Source organism: Pisolithus orientalis (genome assembly GCF_024613125.1).
Source record: "Pisolithus orientalis strain OTSU chromosome Unknown F5J12scaffold_12, whole genome shotgun sequence".
NCBI classification, from domain to species: Eukaryota; Fungi; Basidiomycota; class Agaricomycetes; order Boletales; family Pisolithaceae; genus Pisolithus; species Pisolithus orientalis.
The window spans coordinates 280,862-300,104 of record NW_026260793.1 but is presented as its reverse complement, the minus strand read 5'-3'; the positions used below and the strand labels follow the sequence as shown (position 1 = coordinate 300,104).

The 19,243-nt window shown below is 46.4% G+C and overlaps 1 protein-coding gene across 1 annotated transcript; it reads left to right on the top strand.

The window, feature by feature from the left end:
* Positions 1-2,698: 2,698 nt before the first annotated feature.
* Positions 2,699-5,300, top strand: F5J12DRAFT_892156 (uncharacterized protein; the record flags this gene model as incomplete). The annotated part of the gene is made up of 4 exons (XM_051747546.1): positions 2,699-3,197; positions 3,246-3,403; positions 3,454-4,095; positions 4,881-5,300. The coding sequence occupies 4 exons, from the start codon at positions 2,699-2,701 to the stop codon at positions 5,298-5,300; spliced, it is 1,719 nt and encodes a 572-aa protein (XP_051600442.1).
* Between the last annotated feature and the right edge of the window lie 13,943 nt (positions 5,301-19,243).

Below are 19,243 nucleotides of genomic sequence, written 5' to 3'. Positions count from 1 at the left end.
TCAGCTGGATGTCAAGTTTCTTTGCCTCCAATTCCATCTTAGTCACCATTTCCACCTGCTCTTTCATCAATTCCTCCTTCCTACAAAGATATTCCATCTTGATCATATAGTGTTTAGTCTTCCCAGAAGAAGAAGAAGCCACTAGTGACTCAGCTTCATGACTCAAGGCAATGACCTGGTCTTGAAGCTGAGACTTGCCACATTTAGTTAGCATCGAACTTGGCTTCATCAAATGTGTCTTTGATGATGAGTCCCAGAGGGACTGGCTAGGTTTTTGGGAAGAGCTACCAGAGGAGTCAGATGTTGTCATAGAGGTGATACTTGCAGATGAAGGAGGAGGGTGAAGGATATGGCAATGACCAAGAGAAGGCAATTTGGCTATCTGATGAGGGCATATGACCCCTTTGCAGGAGGGAGAACCTAGAGGAGAAATGAGTGTCACTTGGTGTTGAAGGCCATTGTAACTGGCAATAACTTATCAATAAAATTTCATTAACATTGCTCTGAATGAACATGAACATACCTCGTCACCCTGCACAGATGTGGAGTCCATGTTGATGTTGGGGTACTCATCACCACCAGTCTGCTCATCCCCAAACCCCAGCATTGCCTCATCAAACCCAGCTCCACCATCTTCTTCACCCTCATTAGTGACTTCACCACCAGCTTGAGATGGCACATCCTCCTCAGCTTCCTTGAGTTCCCCTGCTGTCCCCCCCACACCCATGCAGTCACCTGCAATCTCAGCCCTGGAACCCAAAACATTCTTCATACCAAGTGTCTTGTTTTGGATAACCACTAAGAAGCCCTCTGCATGGTTGTTGTTCAGCTCAGAGTTGAAGGGCTTGGGATTGAACGATGGGTTCCCCTGCCAAATTGAATGTAAGTCATCATACCAAGGAAAACTGTTGAGAACAACGTCTGTATGTACACATAAGCCCCTGCATTCTTGTACATTGGTCATGTAACATACCATGAAGGTTGGCAAATTTTGGATGGCCAGGTATGATGCCTTCCCCTGACTGTTTGAATTGTGCATGGCACTTTCAATAGCTCGCTTTCAGCCTAGATGATCATTAGTGAATCCTGGGTTTATCAGATGATTGGAGACTCACATATTGAGATGGTTGCCCACACTGACTTGAAACTTGGCAGCACTCACTGTGTACATGTCCTTGTAGACACTGTCATCCTCAAAAATGGCTTGGGCAATCATCACTTGGACCTCCTTCTTGTTGTGGCCCACTGGTCTCTCAGTCGAAGTAGATGATAATGATGGGGGTAAGTCGCCCTAAGTTTTTGTCACTGAAAAGAATCCTGCAGTTAGCAGGATGGCTAAGAAGCCACTGGACAAGTATTTCAGTATGAGGAGTATCCCAATTGATGTTTTTTGGCTGGGTACTTTCCATCGAGGAGTCAGCCACTGGCTGCTTGTTGGATGCTGGGCCCTTCCCTTTACTCCCACTCCCAGGTACTTGTGAGGATGATCCACCACCAGTAGTTGCAGTTACAGAAGGCCTTCCTCGACAAGCTTGTCCACTTGATGAAGCCATGGGTTTTGATAAGAGTGACTGCAGGCAAGCAGACTGTTGAGGGATGTCGTTGATAGGGAGGCATAATTTTCAAACTCCATCATGGCATTGCTCTCAAATTTGCCACTTCCAGAGCACTTCCAGAGCCACCTTGAGCACCACTAATAGATGGTACCTACAAGCTGATTGGTTCTCTCCCCCCACCCAAACATGGCCACACAGTTCATGTTATGGACAAGTTCACTGCTTCAGAACTTGAGGGCACCATCATCCATGAACCACAGATACAAGTTAGCTCTCCTCAGAGCCTTGGTTATGTTACAAATATTATCTTCAAGTCCTTCAGAGATACATTCACCTCCATAGCTCCCAGGTCCCTGATTGTCCCTCTGAAAACAATTCCTGCATGTGTCCATAGCTATTCCACCTCCTTCAACCAGGGTGGCTTGTCAGAGGACAGCCTGGTCAGCCTATATGATGACAATAGAAAGTGCTGGAACTGGGAGCTTTGTCCACCCCCAGGCTCTGATTCACCTCCTGAGCAACCTGGGCCACTTGCCTCAGAGCTGCTGGTAGAATTGGAAAAGCTCTGCTTTGAAAAGCAAGTTGCTCTGTTTCTCAATGCTATCAGAACTGCCACAAAATCCATGATGCCCAGTCTATCCAGAAAACCCCAGCATCAATGGATGGCAGACTGGAGCAGAACCAGCTTGTGGGGTTCTACAGGTTATTCCTGAAAGCCCAACCTCATCCTTGTCAATAGCACCCCAGTATCCCTTGACAAGATTACATGGTTAAGTCCCAAAGTTATTGCTGAGTACTCAAAGGAGTCTTTCAAGCCAGCATCCTGCCTTGGGAAGATGATGGACACTAAGGCATATCTAACCCTCATCAACCAGCCCTGGAGGCACTATGTCCTTGGATTATCAATTACTGATAGTGATCTTCTTCAACTTCACTTTTACAACCACTTTGGTGGTGCAATCTCACCCTCTATCAATATCCACACTGATGCAGAAGTCTTCATATACATTGTATGTGCCATTGCATTTGGCTCCTGCTCAACCCTTGGCTTCAATTCGACCATAGAGATATCCCCCCATCCTGCACACAGCCACAAATGCAGAGCACTCATGATACCTCTCTCCCCTTTCCCCTCTCCTACAATGCCTTCTCCTCACTCAGAGTTGGGCATCCTCCCCAGTGCAAACTCACTCCTGACTCCCACATCACCTGAACACATCCCAGCAATCAGGAGGATCCAAGTAAACAAGACCTTCTATGAGGTGCTTGATGTATTATTCTCAAGCACAGGCTTTCTAGGAAGGGGTACTGTTTGTTACCTTGCATGCTACAATGGGGAATACTACATCATCAAGGATTATTGGGTGGAGGAGTCAGAGCAGAGGACAGCCCTGCATGAAGTCAACATGATGAAGCTGGTCCAGGACATTGACAGAGTTCCCAAGTTGCAACACTACTGGGTCATTGAGGTCGAGCCAGGCATTGTCGATAAAACTGAACGATATTGTGATGAGAAGTGGCAATTGTGCATGAAGTCTTGGAGAACTCATGTGCAATTGGCTATGAAGCCATGTGCAAGGCCAATGGTAATGTTCAAGACAAAAAAGGAACTCGTTTCATGCATCCAAGATATTTTACAAAGTATGTATCCTCTTCCACTTGTAAAATCAATACTAATTGCTTTAACAGTCCAACAGCAGGCTCTCGAGAGGGGTGTCCTCCATCGAGATTGTAGCATCAACAATATGATGATCAAGGACTTCACAAATGGATTGTGTGGCTTTCTCCTTGACTGGGAATTTGCTGTACAGGTCACATTACAGAGGCAATATGACTTGGGTAGCACAGTAAGTACTACACAAAACATTTTGGAACTCAAAGCTGATAGTACACAAAGTGGACAGTCCCCTTCCTTTCAGTGAATATCCTTTGCCAACTCAAAGAAGCCATCACTAAAAGTGGAAAGACTAATGTCCCATCAATCTGGAAAAGTGCCTCTCTCACCTGCATATTCATTGATCACCCTACTACTATACACCATACATTTGTGGACAATATCGAATCCCTGTTCTACATTTTCATCTGGATCCTCATCCTTTATGATGGGCCACTTGGCCATGAGCATCACGATATCAGTCATGAAAAGACACTTCTTGGCTTGTGGAGTGAAAAGGCAGCCAAAGATCTCAAAATTGCCAGATGCACCAAGTTCACATTCCTTAATGACCTGTCCAAATTGAGGCTGGATTCCAAGGTCTTGCAATATTTTCAAGATCTAATCCCTCTGGCTAACAAGTGGTGCATATTGCTTGGGCAGCCCCTGCTGAGTGGAACTGCAGTGCAGTTCTCTGATGTTATCTCCCTTTTTGATTGTTTCTTGGCCAGCATGCCATATGTGAAACCACTAGAGATGACAAATGCATTCCAGCAGATCATTGCCCAGCACAAAGCCCTTAATTCAAGCATGTGTCCGAGTCAGGAGAATGATATGGATGTTATGTCTTCAGCAATTATGTCTTCTAAACACCTTTGTGAAGAGGTAAGGAGCATGGATAACCCTCCTATACCCAATAAATGCTTCACAGGTGTGTAGTCTTAGCATGAATTTTATGTTTAGTTCACATTCTGTACATTACATGTAAAGTGTTTCAATTCATTTGCAGCAGGTAACTGTCTCCATGTGTTGTTTTGTTTTACATCTTGCAATGAACCTGTCAATGTTCATATGGATTCACAAGGTGTCATTTTGTCGTGGTCCCCAGGCTTCCATCTTATACTGTTCTCTGCTTAACTGCTTGTACCTTCAGATGTCCACCCAATCTGGAACAATCCCACCAAAAAAGAAGGATAGCAAAAAAGCCAAACAATGACCAGAGGCCAACAGAAGCACTCGACCCACAAAACAACAAGCATCTAGGAAGCCCACCCATCAATCTCAAAGGGTCTCAGTCTGTTGCCACAGTGGGACTCCATCATAGTGGAAGGGCAGGGGTGGGTTCAGGTGGAAGGGCCAAGCAATTGGAGTGGATTGGTACTGCCCTTGAAGGCCAAGCTACATGGCTGTGAAAGTCAACAGATCTCCCCAACAATTCCATTGTAAATCCTCTTGCACCTCTGCCCACTTGGTGGAAAAAGGGTGGGGGCTGCAGTGCTGGCCAGAATGCACAACCAAAGGTCAGTTCTAGTTATTTGCAAATACCAAGCTAACTGCTTGCAAAGTCCAATGTCACTGCACCACCCTATGCACCTCCCATTGTGAATGGTCCTAGCCCAGTTGATATGCCTTCAGTGTCTTTTCATACTGATATTCAATGTTCATTTCAGAATCCTGTCCCTCAGTCTTCAACAGCAGTAGCAACACCTGTCTTCCATCAGCACCCCACAGACTCCCATCACTTTGGTTTCAGTGTTCTGGCTCAACAGCCAAGTCATATCATGCCTTCTGGGATGGAACCTGACCTTCAAGTGCTCAATAATAATCCATATATCACCATGATTCATGGAGACCAAGTTCCCAGTAATACATCTCATCCACCAACACCCCAGCCCAACTACCAGTCTCAGTTGATCCCCCACCAGCCACCTGCTACCATCCCCAACTCTTGTATCAACCCCTCCCTTGATAGCTCACTCTCATTGAGACAAACTTTGGCAACCGCTGATGTTCACCACAAGAGTTCAGAGAAGCTGTCATCAGAGGGCTCCTCAGCAGAGGAGTTGGAGTCCTTGAGTAATAACCCATAGGATGCAGAGGCTGGCAGGGTCTCTGGCAATGAGTCCAACAAAGATGAGGATGATGCATTTGGACGGGGTGCAATGAATCTTAGGCAATCAACTCATCCTGGTATGCATCAGAGGTTATTATGGTATTGGCTCAACATTCTTTGTTAGGCTTCTCCCAAGAAATGATGACAAGCAATCCTATTCACCACAATTCCTTACCCCCTGACCACAAGTTTCAGTACTCATGCAACAAGGATGACAATGTGGCTCTGTGAAGCTTACAATCCAAGGACAAGGCTCAGCCAGAGGTATGAAAATGCCATTCCTGCTAGCTTTATTTATTCAGATTGCTATTTTAGGGTTCCCAATGTGGTGCTGTTGTTGATGTTCTTGAATGCCACCATCACACTAATGGCCATCCTTCTGTTCCTGATCATGATCTTCTGACCCTTGTGCACAACTTGGTCAACAAAGTATCTCAGCACTGTCACACACCAAAGGTGTTTGGTGAGGTGGACATGGATACAGCTGATGAATGGAGATGAAGACCATAGCCCTCATGTGAAGAAGGACAGCCAGAAATGTCAGCAGTCATCCCTTGCACAAGAACAAGTCATCAGTGCCAAAGAAAAGGAAAGGGAGTGAGTTAAGCACTGGTTAAAATTCTTAAGTGCCTGTGCATGGCATTCCAGTTTTCAACATATCTCCACCATTTCTGCAGATACCAAGACCATTCCTACACTTGCTTGTAGTGCTCAGCCACACGATCTTACCTTCCAAAATTGGAAAGGATTTGTGCACTCCCTCCAAAAGACACTCATTTCACTAAATTCTTCTGATATGGCTGCCTCTACATCAATCATTTCACTTGTCCCCTTTGCTAGGGACCATGGCTACATATATCTGCCAGGAATTCCTACCAGCTTCTGTCCTGAAGCATCCTGGTACATCCCACCCTTGTCTTTGCCCTCTCAGCCCATCCAGCTTGGACAGCATGTTCTTTTTGTCTGTATGACCTCTAGGAGAATGTTCTTTGGTCACCTCAGGTCTGTCATTCACTTGGAAACATCTTATGTGGTTGTTTCAGTCTCTCCAGTCCAAGAAGCATATGGATCCTTCCTCCCTGCTCCCTGCAATGTCTTCATACCAGTCTCATCCATCATTCTTCCAAGATTGTGACAGCTACAGTATAATCTACTGTTCTCCACTCTCCCTGATTGCATCCATGATGAGTATGATGCACATCTTGGCTCCTTGTTGCAAGATATGGCAGAAGACACTCCCCCTTCATCCTCTCTTCCAACAGAGCCCCATTCATGAAATTTTTATTTGCTTCACTGAGAGGATGGTTTGGGGGGGAAAGTTGCAATCCCCTATGCTCCTGTCACCCCCACAGACCCCCAAAGCTTGACCCCTGTTGACATCTGACTCACCCTGTCCACTTTTGGATGTATGTACTATATTGGCATCAGATCAGCACTGCCTCTCTGTCATCCCACCTTGGCCTAGAAGTGATCTCTTCAAGATGTGACATGCACAGCCTCCCCCTAATGCAATTCCAGTGTGCTTTCCCAGTTCCTGACATCACTTGACTCATACTTTGATGTTCTGACTGTCTTTGACTCACCTGTTGCCAATACTTACCAATCTTGTGACTTTGCTTATTGATTCTTCACTTTTTGGCTTGCTAATCCTTACCAATGCTTACCAATGCTTTCCAAGACGATTATCCATTGTTTACATTCCTTACTCATCAGTTACCAATCACTTACCAAGTGTTTGCACCTTGTTTTCCAAGGGCAACACCCCTGTACTGTATATAAATCACTGTACTTAGATAGCAAAAAAGAAGACATCAGAGAGAGCCCCTCTTGCTTGCATTTTATCATCACTCAGTAATTCATTCAGCAGCTTCAATAGTTGAGACTTTATTAAGGGTCTAACTATCATCTACTTTGCTTATCCTTGTCTATCATCAATATACTTCACTCCAAGCCCTCCCTGAGCTCAGTGCAGCTTAGGACATCAAATTAAGTCATCATCCATCCTTCTGTAGGCTGACAGCAGTCTACCCTATCGCATTCTCTCTCGCATTCCTGCTCCTTCTTCATCAGGAGCACCCCCAACCCTCAGCACTCATCTTTGAGTGTTGTAGCTTGCAAAAAACCCTCCCAAAGAACAGGTTCTACCATCTAGATACTGCATAGGCACACCACCACTCACTCTTTTTCTCTTTTGTGTTGGTTTTGGTTGGTTTTCACCACTGAACCACACTTTGACTCATAGCAGAGCACCCTGTCCCCATGCGATCACACAAGCCCAGAAAGCAGCAGGTGAACCTCTGCCTATGGATGATCAAGAATGGGAAGATGTGGAAGATATCAAAGAAAACCCAAAGCACCTCCATCCTCCAGCAGGGTCAAGATATCTCACCATTGTGGATGTCACAGGTGTTCATTTCATTGTAGTGAATTGGTGTGAATGTGAGACTGCAGAAACCCAATACATACAGTTACTCAGAGCCAAACTATTTCCCTCAATGTTTGAGAAGCCAAGCACTGCATTCACATTCACAGTTCTGGATGACTTCCTGAGGGACAACCTGGAATGTGGAATGTCCAGTATGAACTATTACAGCAAGTTGCATCGGATCACATCCAGTGTGTTTCCACACCTCATTCCAGTAAGATTTGGTAGTTTGGTTCCAAGTGTTGGAATGTCTGAAGGGTCAATCAGGATAGATACCATGAGCTTCTACAGGTTGCACAGAAATGGCAATACCTCAAGCTACTTAAATGGAATGGATTCTGTGGGACAACCAGGTCAGCAGAGAAAGGTGGACTGGCATTATTTTGCACAGCATGCCCCCAGCCTGGAATAAATGTTGATACTAATGAGGATTTGGACCAGTAAGCAGCTCCAATAATGCAATCCTCATATGCTGACCTTCTCCAGCTGGCAGTTCACCCGCACAGTAGTAATGGATAGACACTTTAAAGTGGAACACATGCATGAGTGGAAATCCGAAGATCAAGTGCGGTTGATGGACAGACTAGGTTATATGGTGACCAATCCACACTACATGGACTATGTGAAGGCCACTCCACATATTGTGGAGGTATGAATTCATTCAACCCATGCAAAACATGATCTGAGCTCAGGCACAGAAATCCACCTGCAACAACCACAGAGCTATCAGTCAGGCAAATGCAGCCTGGGGAAAGCTTCATGTGACCAGAATGGTATGAGGTTGAATTGTCAATTTTGACACCTGCTGATGGTGCTGCAGACAGTTGAACATGGACTACTCTTTGGCAAATGCATTGGGATACAATATGGAAGGGATCAAACAAGTGGTTTGCTTCTACAACATTAACTGCTCCTACATGATGAATCTGCAGAAGCATGTGGGTTGAAGTGAGATGATTGATATCCCATTGTCACTTTGGATTATCCCTGGAATTGGCATATGGCATGTGCATGGGCACAAGAAGGAATGTTATGCATGGTATGCCCCACTGTTCATCAAGGGGGCCAGATGGGTAGATGGAGAAATCATTGAAATGTTGTGGTCCATCCTTAATGTGGCATCCACATCTGCACATGGGATGACCTCACCACACCACCAAGAACTGCTGGATTTCCAGATGAATGATTCCAACTTCATGAAGATGATTCAGATTGGTTAGTCTGAGGATCCACTTGCAGCACACTCTCTGACATCCAAGATTAAGTGGATAGCCTATTGCAGAAGCTCAAAGTGGCTCAAGCAGCAGTGCCATTGGTGAGGCAGGCATATATAAAGCTAGATGAAGCCTTGACTGCAGAGCAGTGAAACAGCTGGCAAACACAAGAGATTCATGCACTGCATGATTGCATTGATGACCCATCTGTCATGGACATCTTTGAAGTTCAATTAAGGGTGAGTATGGCATCCACCTTTTTGGATAAATGCAAAATACTGACATATCATGAGAAGCACCAACAGTGCATGCCATCAAACTAGCATTATTGGAGGAACCAAGACCCAGCAGAAGCCTACATGGAGCAGCTAGTTGGCTAGCACATGGTTTATGCTTAGAAGAGGCCATAACCTCACTTCACATGGACAGAAAGGACATCAGGGAATGGGCATCAGAATTGAAAAAATTGGATATGGCATGCCATGCTGATCGCATTGCATCTGAACAATCAGATTTTATCACAGATGCTGTGATTTACTTGAAGCTGCACCTTGAAGCAGGCTCCAACACTTCCACCAGTGAATCTGCACAGCAGACCATGTTTCTTGATGCAAATTCAGAGCAGGATTATGCTTCAGATGATGGTTGGCTGAACAATGTGGGGGATGAGTTGCCTGCTTCAGATGGAACCCTGGCAGGACTGCAGGACAAATTGCCACTTCCATCTGCTCTTGGCATTGATGCATGTCAAACTTGAGGGCTTCAAAATCTTGCAGAAATGGAGCTGAAGCTTCGCACAGGTCAAGCTAATGATGCACTACATGGCCTCCATCTTACATTGGCAGACAAGGTGGCTGTCTTTTGGGGGGTGGTGTGCACAGCTAAGAGCTATTCTGTGAAAACATGGGCCTGGGATATGATCCATGCTATCAATGTCTCAGTAAAACAACAGGCCATGATTTATAATTGATGCAGAGCTGCCATGGTTGTACTTGGTGCAGGTGCAGATATCTTAGGACATTATCAAGAGCTTCATAAAGAAGACCTGGCTGTGCAGACAGCAGCCTTCTCCCAACATGCACAGGAGCACTGCAGAACCCATCTTCCATGGTTTTGGTCAACTGATGTCCCACAGGACACAGAATCAAAGAGTTGGATGTCTGAATGTATGTTGACATTACTGTTCAACAGTGCTTTAAGGTTGATGAACTTTCTTCAATTAGTTTATCACATTCATTGGGGCACAGACAGGTGATGGTGTGCTGGGAGTTGCAGTGGTTGTGAGTTGGATGGGTGCTGCTGTTGTCGATGGGTGGGTGTCTGCTGTGAATACAAGGGTTAACTGCAATAATTAGTGTAAATGTGGATTGATTAAATGTACCTGCTGCCATAGATCCCTCTACCTCCTGTGCAATGGATGGGCCAGCCTTGATGATTGAATCTGCTCATACAGTGGCTGGGATTGGGCAGGAATCCCTGCATTTGAATGCAGGAATATGAATCTCTAAATAAAATTTGAGTCAGCATAAATACATGAAATTGTGAACATACTGAGTGAAGATCCCTTGGGGATTGTCTCTCCCTGGTTGGAGGGCCCAACCTCAGTGTTGATGGCTTTGGAAGCCATCGAAATGTGTTGCTTTGGGGGACGTTCCTTTGGACTTTTGGATTCTTGGGCCTCCATCATTGGGGACAGACTTTGAGCTCACTTTTTTCCCCTGGCTTGTGATGGATTCTGTCAAGTTGGAGCAGCAAGCCTGTCTTTGGCATGGCTACATTGAATTTTGTGACTGTTGCACAGGAAGCAGGACTTCCCAGGGTTCTTGTAGCATCAGACCTTGTGTCTGTGGCACAAGTTGCAGGAATGAGGGTCAGGGGAAGGCATCCTTCTGGCAGCTATGGCAGCACAACCATATAGTCTGTCCAATTGTGGATGAGGCTTGCATTTCAATTGGCCTTGAGTGGGAATGTCTTCGTCATCATTGGTTTCCACTGTTGCCTTCCTAGAGCAGGATTGACATCTGGATTGATGGGACATCATTTTCATGGCAGCTTTGCACTTCTGCCTGCCTTGCACTGGTTCTTCCTCATCATCCTCCTTCTCTGGCACCTCATCTTCACCCTCATCATCCACCTCCATCCTGTGTGAGCTATCTGCTATCATTTGCTCCACCTCTGCCTTGGTCACTTTCCATTTTCCTTTGTCACTCATAGGCATTTCAGTCTCTTGAGTGGGTGGTGTTGGTGTTGGCACAATGTGGGGCATAGGGAGGCCCAACTGGTGGTAGTTGTATCGACACTCGATGATGTCAAGCCACTTGTGGTTGGCAACATCAGTTTTGGAAGGGGATAGGGCAGTCTTCCACTCAGGCCATGGGTGCTCAATTGAGCCAAGGTCTTCATGCCACTTTAAGAATGTGTCAACACTGATGAGGGTCATTGGAATCTCATCTGTCCTAGTGATGAGGTCACATACAGTGTCCTGAATGCATCAGTTAGTGAAAAAAATGTGATGATGTTATGATGCACTAGTTCATCATTTATCACCTTGATGGCACCTCTCCACTTCACAATCTTGTCCACCTTTCCCAGCTTGCTGCTTTCCACAATATCCTCAAAGTAAATTTGAAGGACATGGTTGGCCACAGCATCAAGCTCAGGCAATTTCTTGAAGAGCTTGCAAGATGATGATGATGACATGTTTCTGATGATGAGATGATGGAGTAGTTTGATGGTGAGAGTGGTGATGGTGATTGGAGAGTGGAAGAGTCAGAGGTTAAAGATGGATGATGAGATATGCAGATGTTGCATTTTTTATCCTGCCTATGAATGATTCCCATGGCATGACAGCAATACTGGTACAAGTCAATAATCCTGAATGCATATATGAAGCAGAAGCTCAGATAAAAGTAGGATGCATTGTTCTGGAATAGCATTGCTGTTTGTTTTGCATGTTTCCCATCTGCTCCAATGGCAGAGCCTGGCTCACAGCTACATAGACCAGTGCCTGAGATTCCAACTAAATAGGCAAATCATCCAATGTGAAACACAATTCTGGTAGTCAGTCCTCACTGTTTGATGACTATTGACCATGATAATCCAGGTGATAACCACATACATCTTACATGCAACACCTCAGATTTCTGAATGGGAGTGATCCTCTCTTGGTGACCTACCTGGGAGACTGCTCAGCAGGTTGCCTTTGATTTGACACCTCTTCATGGTGCTGAACTCAATTATCTGGTACATGAGAAGGAGCTCCAAATAGCAAGCTATTGGATCACAGAGAAGACAGCTCAAAAAGGAAAGATGGTCCAACAGATCAGACTCAAGGTAAATGTACAGTGAAAAGAGAGAAAATAGGGGTGAAACATAACAGCTGCTTGGTGCTCCAGTGTTGGTATATACTGATCATCATACCCTTCAGAGTTTTGCCTTACAATGTGACCTCTCCCAACACCAGGCTTGCTGGCAGGAGTACATGTCACAGTTTGATCTGACCATCTGTTATGTGCAGGGCAAGCATAATGTCAGAGCAAATGCATTGTCTCATCACTTGGACAATGTCCTTCTGGTTGCTGTGGTGTCAACAGTTGAGGTAGACAAGTCATTAACAGTGGAGATACTGAAAGGATATATGGAGGACCCCTTCTGTCAGCATCTCTTCTCACTCCTTGACTCACTACTCAGCCTGCAGGAATGCAATGGTCTCTTGTACCTCACAGGTTGTCTGGTGGTTCCCCACATGCACTCCCTTCATGGATGCTTCTTTCACCTTGCCCATGATGCCCTGGGCCACTTTGGCACAGACAAGACATACACAGCTTTACAGGACTCATTCTACTGGCCTAATATGCAATGCAACCTTGCATCTGCATATATCCCCACTTGCACCCACTGTATATGCAACAAGTCCCCAACTATGGCACCTGCAGGCCCTCTGCATGCTTTACCTGTTCCAGATGCTCATGGTGACTCCATCACTATCAACTTCATTGGTCCTTTGCTGGAGGATCATGGCTTCAACATGATCATCACCATGATGGACTGTCTTGGTGCAGACATGTGTCTTGTATCCTGTTGGAGTTCCATCACTGCCACAGAGTTTGCCTCTTTATTCTTCAACCACTGGTATTGTGAGAACAGTCTCCCCTTGGAGATTGTCTCAGACCATGATAAGCTTTTTTGTGTCTGGCATTTGGAAGTCACTTCACCAACTGACAGGTGTCAAGCTCAAGATGAATTGCCTGGAAATGGTAAGGACATGCCAGGTAATCAATCACAGGTGTGGCACACCTTCTTCTTCCAAACCCATTCATGCATTTTCAGCATCACATTTGCATCAAGGTTCTTTATCTTGTTTCTGAGGGTTAACATGATGGAGCTCCTCTTGTTTTGGTCAGCATTTTTCCATGACTCTAGCTTGGCCTCAAGAATCTCAATTTCAGCTGGCTGAAGACTGGTTCCCTTTTGCAGCAGGGAGGGTTCAGTGTTGTTGGAGAAAGAGTCACTTTTGTAGTCACTGGATGCCATTGATGATGGAGGTGCTTGTGTGCAAATTTTCTGGGGACAGCTAGTATGATGTCTGTTGAAGAGAAATAGACTTCTCTGGCATTCTCCCATGTCAATGAAGGTTACATTTCCATGTCTAGTCCATTCTTGCATGCCAGTTGATCAGACAGTTTCCAAAGATGGCTAAGGTTGTTAGTCAATCATGAGATTTCCATCCCTGAGCCATGTGCAAAGGTGGTGCCTCTCAGACTGCATGGATCCAAGATCTTTGGTAATTGGGCAATGTGCATTGAGACACTGTGGATGGTATAGTCACTATGGGCATGATGTAGGACAAGGCTTTTTGCAAGTGCTCATTCATTTCATTGATCTCTAGGCAATGTGCAGGTGCCAGCACTGAAATCATGTGCCAGATCCTAAGACAGCATTACCATAGTCAGTGGTCAGACCTTGCTAGCTGGAACTTACCGCTGCAGGGTGAGTACACTCAGAACAGCTCACGACGATGATAGAATGTGGACAGGCATGTGGGGATTAGACAATCAAGTGTATATGCTGATACAAGATGCTCAACAGAGCAAGTGAGAGGAAAGAGAGAAAAAGAAGAGACGACCTGCGCATACATGCAGCACCAGTATATATACCTCCAGGGTCCAAACAGTACAACACAGCAGGAGGGATCCACATGCCCAGACAAGGGCACGATTGAGGGAATAGGAGATGTGATGACGTGAAGCAATAGCATGAACAGTGCATACAGTGCGTGAGTGGCAAGCAGTAAGTGGTAAGGTAAGCAAATGCTTACACCCTCCCAGCCCATAAAAAAAAAGGCAACCAGGGGGAGAGGGAGCATGAGTGGGCGTGAACCCTGCATCTTCTTCAGCATCTTCCTTGTCAACCTGACCTCAACTCTTCTTCATCAACCTCAACATCTTCTTTGTCAACCTGTCCTCAACTCTTCTTCGTCAACCTCAATGCCCTACAGCAGGTGCTCCCTTTCCCAAACATCTAATGCCTCACAATCCTCCAGATCCTTCTTCATCAACCACTCATCATCCTCCGGTCCATACCCTAACCACTGCACCAAATACTTCTTCATCCTCCCAACCTGCTTCTCATCCAAGATCTGCTCAATCAAGTTCTCCAACTGACCATTCTCCATGACCACAGGGCCCGGGCGAGGTAGCTCACGAGAGGGGAAGAGTGTTGTATCATTAGGCATGAAGGTGTGTAGTTGACTGACGTGGAATGTGGTGCATGCGTTGGCTGCATGAGGCATGTCTAAGACGTAGGAGGAGGTTTCGGGCAAAGCTGACAAGATGGTGTAGGGGCCATCATACTGTGGCATAAATTTGGCTACACAATTTGTTCCATTAGTAAGATATTCATGACAATGATGTTTCGTAGACAGCCAAACCTTGTCCCCAACCGAAAACCTTGGGTCAGGGACACGGCATCAATTAGCTGCATGAGCTTGAGCCACCTTTGCCGTGAGTAAGTTGTCACGCACTTCGAGGACATCCATCTCTAGATGAGCCAAAAAGGCAGCAGCATCTGCATGTTCTGTCATCTCAGCATCCAAAGTGGAGATGGGGGGTAAGAGACATGGAGATCGACCAAGGTGGAGCTGAAATGGGGAGAATCCCATACTATTGCTAACAGTGTTCATAATATGGAAATGTATGCAAGGCAGGGCCTTGACCCAGCCTTTCTGGCTACATTCAACATGGAAGCGAACACATTGGTTGACTGTCTTGTTGGTGTGCTCGCTTACCCCATTGGTCTGGAGATGGTATGACGAAGACATCTTGAGTTTAACTCCTGTCAACTTGTGAAGGGACCTCCAGAAGCGAGATAAGAAAAGCTTATCTCAATCTGAAATGACCTCCAAGGGAAGGCCATTTTCACAATACCAATGATCGAAGAAAAGTGTAGCAAACTCTGAGGCGGTGATGGAACTTCGACAAGGCACAAGGCATATGTCAGCGCCAAGGCGGTCTGTCATTGTGACGATCATATTGAAGCCGTGGTCCTCTGGTAAGGGACTGATGAAGTCGATGGCCACAGAGTCTCCACAAGCATCAGGGACTGGCAGGGGATGTAATGGGCCCACTGGTGCCATAGTCAGAGACTTGTTGTGCATGCAATGAGTGCAAGCTGGGATATATGCAGATGCAAGGTCACGATGCATGTTAGGCCAGTAGAATGAATTATGGAGAGCCACATAGGTCTTGTCCGTGCCAAAATGGCCTAAGGCATCATGGGCGAGGTGAAAGAAGCATTCTCGTAGTGAATGTACACAGGGGATCACCAAGTGATCCACAAGGTACAACAGGCCATCTTGTTCCTGTAGGCCGGGCAGTGAGTCAAGAAGAGAGAATAGTCGCTGACAGAAGGGATCTTCTGTGTATCCTTTCAATATCTCCACTGTCAGCGACTTGTCCACCTCGACCCTGGACACTGCAGCCATGGGGGGGCATCATCCGAGCATCACAACAGGGTGTCAGCACCCACATTACGCTCGCCCTTGAATATAACAAATTGTCAGATCAAACTGGGACATGTATTCTTGCCAGCAAGCTTGGCGCTGGGAGAGGTCGCATTGTAGGGCAAAGTGCTGAAGGGTTCAATGATCAGTATACACCAACACCGGGGTCCCAAGCAGCTCAACCCTCCGCTTCTTCAAGGCATGAATGATGGCAAGGAGTTCCTTCTCATGCACAGGGTAATTGAGTTCAGCACCGTGAAGGGAAGTGGAATTGAAAGCAACTGGCCAAGCCATCTCCCAAGTGGGTCCCCAAGAGAGAATTTCCCCAGTTCAGAAGTCCGAGGCATCGCATGTAAGGAAAATGTGGTTGTCACCTGGATTATCATGATCAATCGTCGTCAAACAGTGGGGACTGACCACGAGATCTTTGATGGCCTGGAAGGCCCACTGATGGTCATCATTCCAGACAGGGAACTTGAGTTCTGCAGCCTTGGTTGTCAATGCATTCAGAACATGCATGTGCTCTGTGAGATTGGGAAGATGATCTGCAACATAATGAACAAGGCCCAGGAAGGCCCACATGTCCGTAACTGATCATGGTACCAGCCAATCAAGGATCCTTGCAATCTTGGAAGAGTCAGGCTCGATTCCATGAGCAGAGACGTGATGGCCAAGAAACAGAACTTCAGTACAAAACAACTAAGTCTTCTTAAGAGAACAATATAACTTAGCATCACGGAGAGCCTGGAGGACCACACAGACATTGTGTTCATGTTCCTCGAGTGTCTGCAACCAGATAATAATGTCATCGAGATACACATGGAAAATGCGACTGATTAGATGACAGAGGGCAGCAGACATCTGACACTGATGAACCACAGGGGCATTCCACACCCCCATAGGCATGACAGTCCACTCGTACAGGCCCCAAGGTGTGTGCATGGCTAACCATTTAATGTTGTCTGGATGAACCTTGGTCTGAAAGAAGGCATTGGTCATATCCAGTTTTGCGAAATACCTGCCTTTAGCACAATCACGAAGGATCTCATCAATGCAGGGTAATGGGTGGTTATCGGGGATTGTGTTCAGATTGAGTTGTCGAAAATCGTTGACCCAGCATGGCAATGCGGCAGGATCCGCCTTTGGAATAATGAATGCAGGTGAAGAGTGAGTACTATTGGAAGGCTGTAAACGCCCTGCATCCAGATGTTGTTGTAGTAACATTTTCCACGCTTTGCGATACTTCTTTGGACAATCGTATGACTGAAGCTGGATCACCTTGTTGGCATCCTTGGGCTGGACCTGGAAAAGCACACCATCAGGCAGGGCATCCATGGGCAGGATGTCACTCGGGAAGCAATCAGCAAACTCAACCTTGAGTCATGCATCGCACTTTGTCAGCTCCTCAGCAGCCGTGAGGACCTTAATGCGATGCTGTACCGCACCAATAACATCCACCCCACAGACCGGGGTGGATGCCACCTCCACAAGTTCGCAATATGCAGGCAGAACGCTATGTAGCTCTGCAAGAACCGCACCCTTAAGTTGCTTGACAGCCTGAACGGTAGGGGTTACTGGTGAGGGGACAGGAGCTGGGACAGGAGTTGGAGGATTCAACAAGTCATAACCAGTATCTTTATTAATACATGTACAGAGAGCATGATCGATGATGAGCTGATTATGTGCAAGGAATGGGAGTCCTAACAAGAGTGGTGTACATAAACAGGGCACAATGATTGCACGGACAGACCAAGAACGAAAGCATGCATCCAGGGAAAGACATGATAGAACAACATAACTCTGCAGAGACATGACCTCCTGGTTACCAGAAGAAAGTGCTACCGAAATGTCGAGGGACTTGTGCAACTGACAGTGCCGTAACCCTAGCTTCGAGACAAGGGTTTCATCAATCAGAACTAAATGAGAACCACTGTCAATCAGTGCCTTCACAGGTAGAGGGAAGGTCACATTAGGTCCTTCCAGGAGGCAGGACCACCAGAGATGGGGAATGGAAAGAGGTGTGATGTACTCTTCACCTGAGTCAGTTCCATCCCCCAGTGCAGCAGAGGGCATGACAACAGCAATGGCATCTGTGTCATCATCCACTTCAGTGATGTGGGAGTGCTTTGCTGCAGGCTCCTCTTCGATGATTGCAGCAATAGGTTTGGCATGTTTCTTATGAGCGGCCTCAACATCGGCAGCAGTCAGCACTTTGTAGTTTTTTGTGTCAGGGAAATCATTCAGGCAATCATGTGTGGTATGGTTTTGAAAGAGACGGCAGCATTTGAAACAGCCCAAGTTGTCCCAAAGGAGCTGGCGTTCCTCAACAGTGAGAGCAGGAGGGCGAGTGCAGGTGCGACCATCTGGTGCCTTCAAACCCGATGCTGCAGTGTTAGCTGAACAGCTAGGTTGAAAAGGCTTTCTACAAAGAGCCACATCGAGTTTTGCAGCATTGTGAATGCGTTTCTCATCAAGCAAGCGGACCAGGTCGAGCCAAGCATGGAACTGCTTCTCACAGCAGCCACCAGACAAGCGATATTCTGCAGTGAGATCTGGGTGCATGTGAGACTCTAGGTGAAAATGAAGATGGTCTTCAGTGAGGTGGAACTCGCTACCCCATAACAGAACATTCAGACTCTCCACCTCGACAGCCCACAAGTGGAAGGCTTTGTTACCCTGTGTTGACGAGAGCATTTTCTGCTGGATAGCTTCCACCCAGTCACTGGGAAGCCAGTATGTACAGACTTCATCCATAAACTCCAAGAAGGAGAGGGCAGTCAGTCGACTGCCATTGTTACTAATCCAGTCCTGCACATGAGGATCCAGAAGGTGACCCACAACCTTGGCAACCTGAATGTCCTCTGCTACACTTTTTAGCCGAAAGTAATTCTCGCAACCTAGTTCCCAGCTTCGCAACCCTTCTGGGGTGATGTCACCTGCTGTTAAGAAGGGAGGGGTTTTTCCAGGAGTGGTATTTTCGCATCGCGCTACCTGAGACTGTGTTGAGGACATTGTGAAGACAGGGAGAACCATTGTGAAGCTGTCAGATGACGATGAGCTATCCGTGGAAGTCGGAGACAGTGGAAGGGATGCTGGTAATGGGATGTGTGCAGGGGAGATAGGTGGAGACAGAGCAGTGCTGGGTGGGGCCACAGGCAGTGGCGTAGATGGCAGGGGAGTAGAGGCAGTGTGTGACATAGACAGTGAAGATGAAGATGAGGACAACGGCAATGACAACGATGTCACAGGCGGAGGGTTATTCCCTCGACTACAGGTAGTCA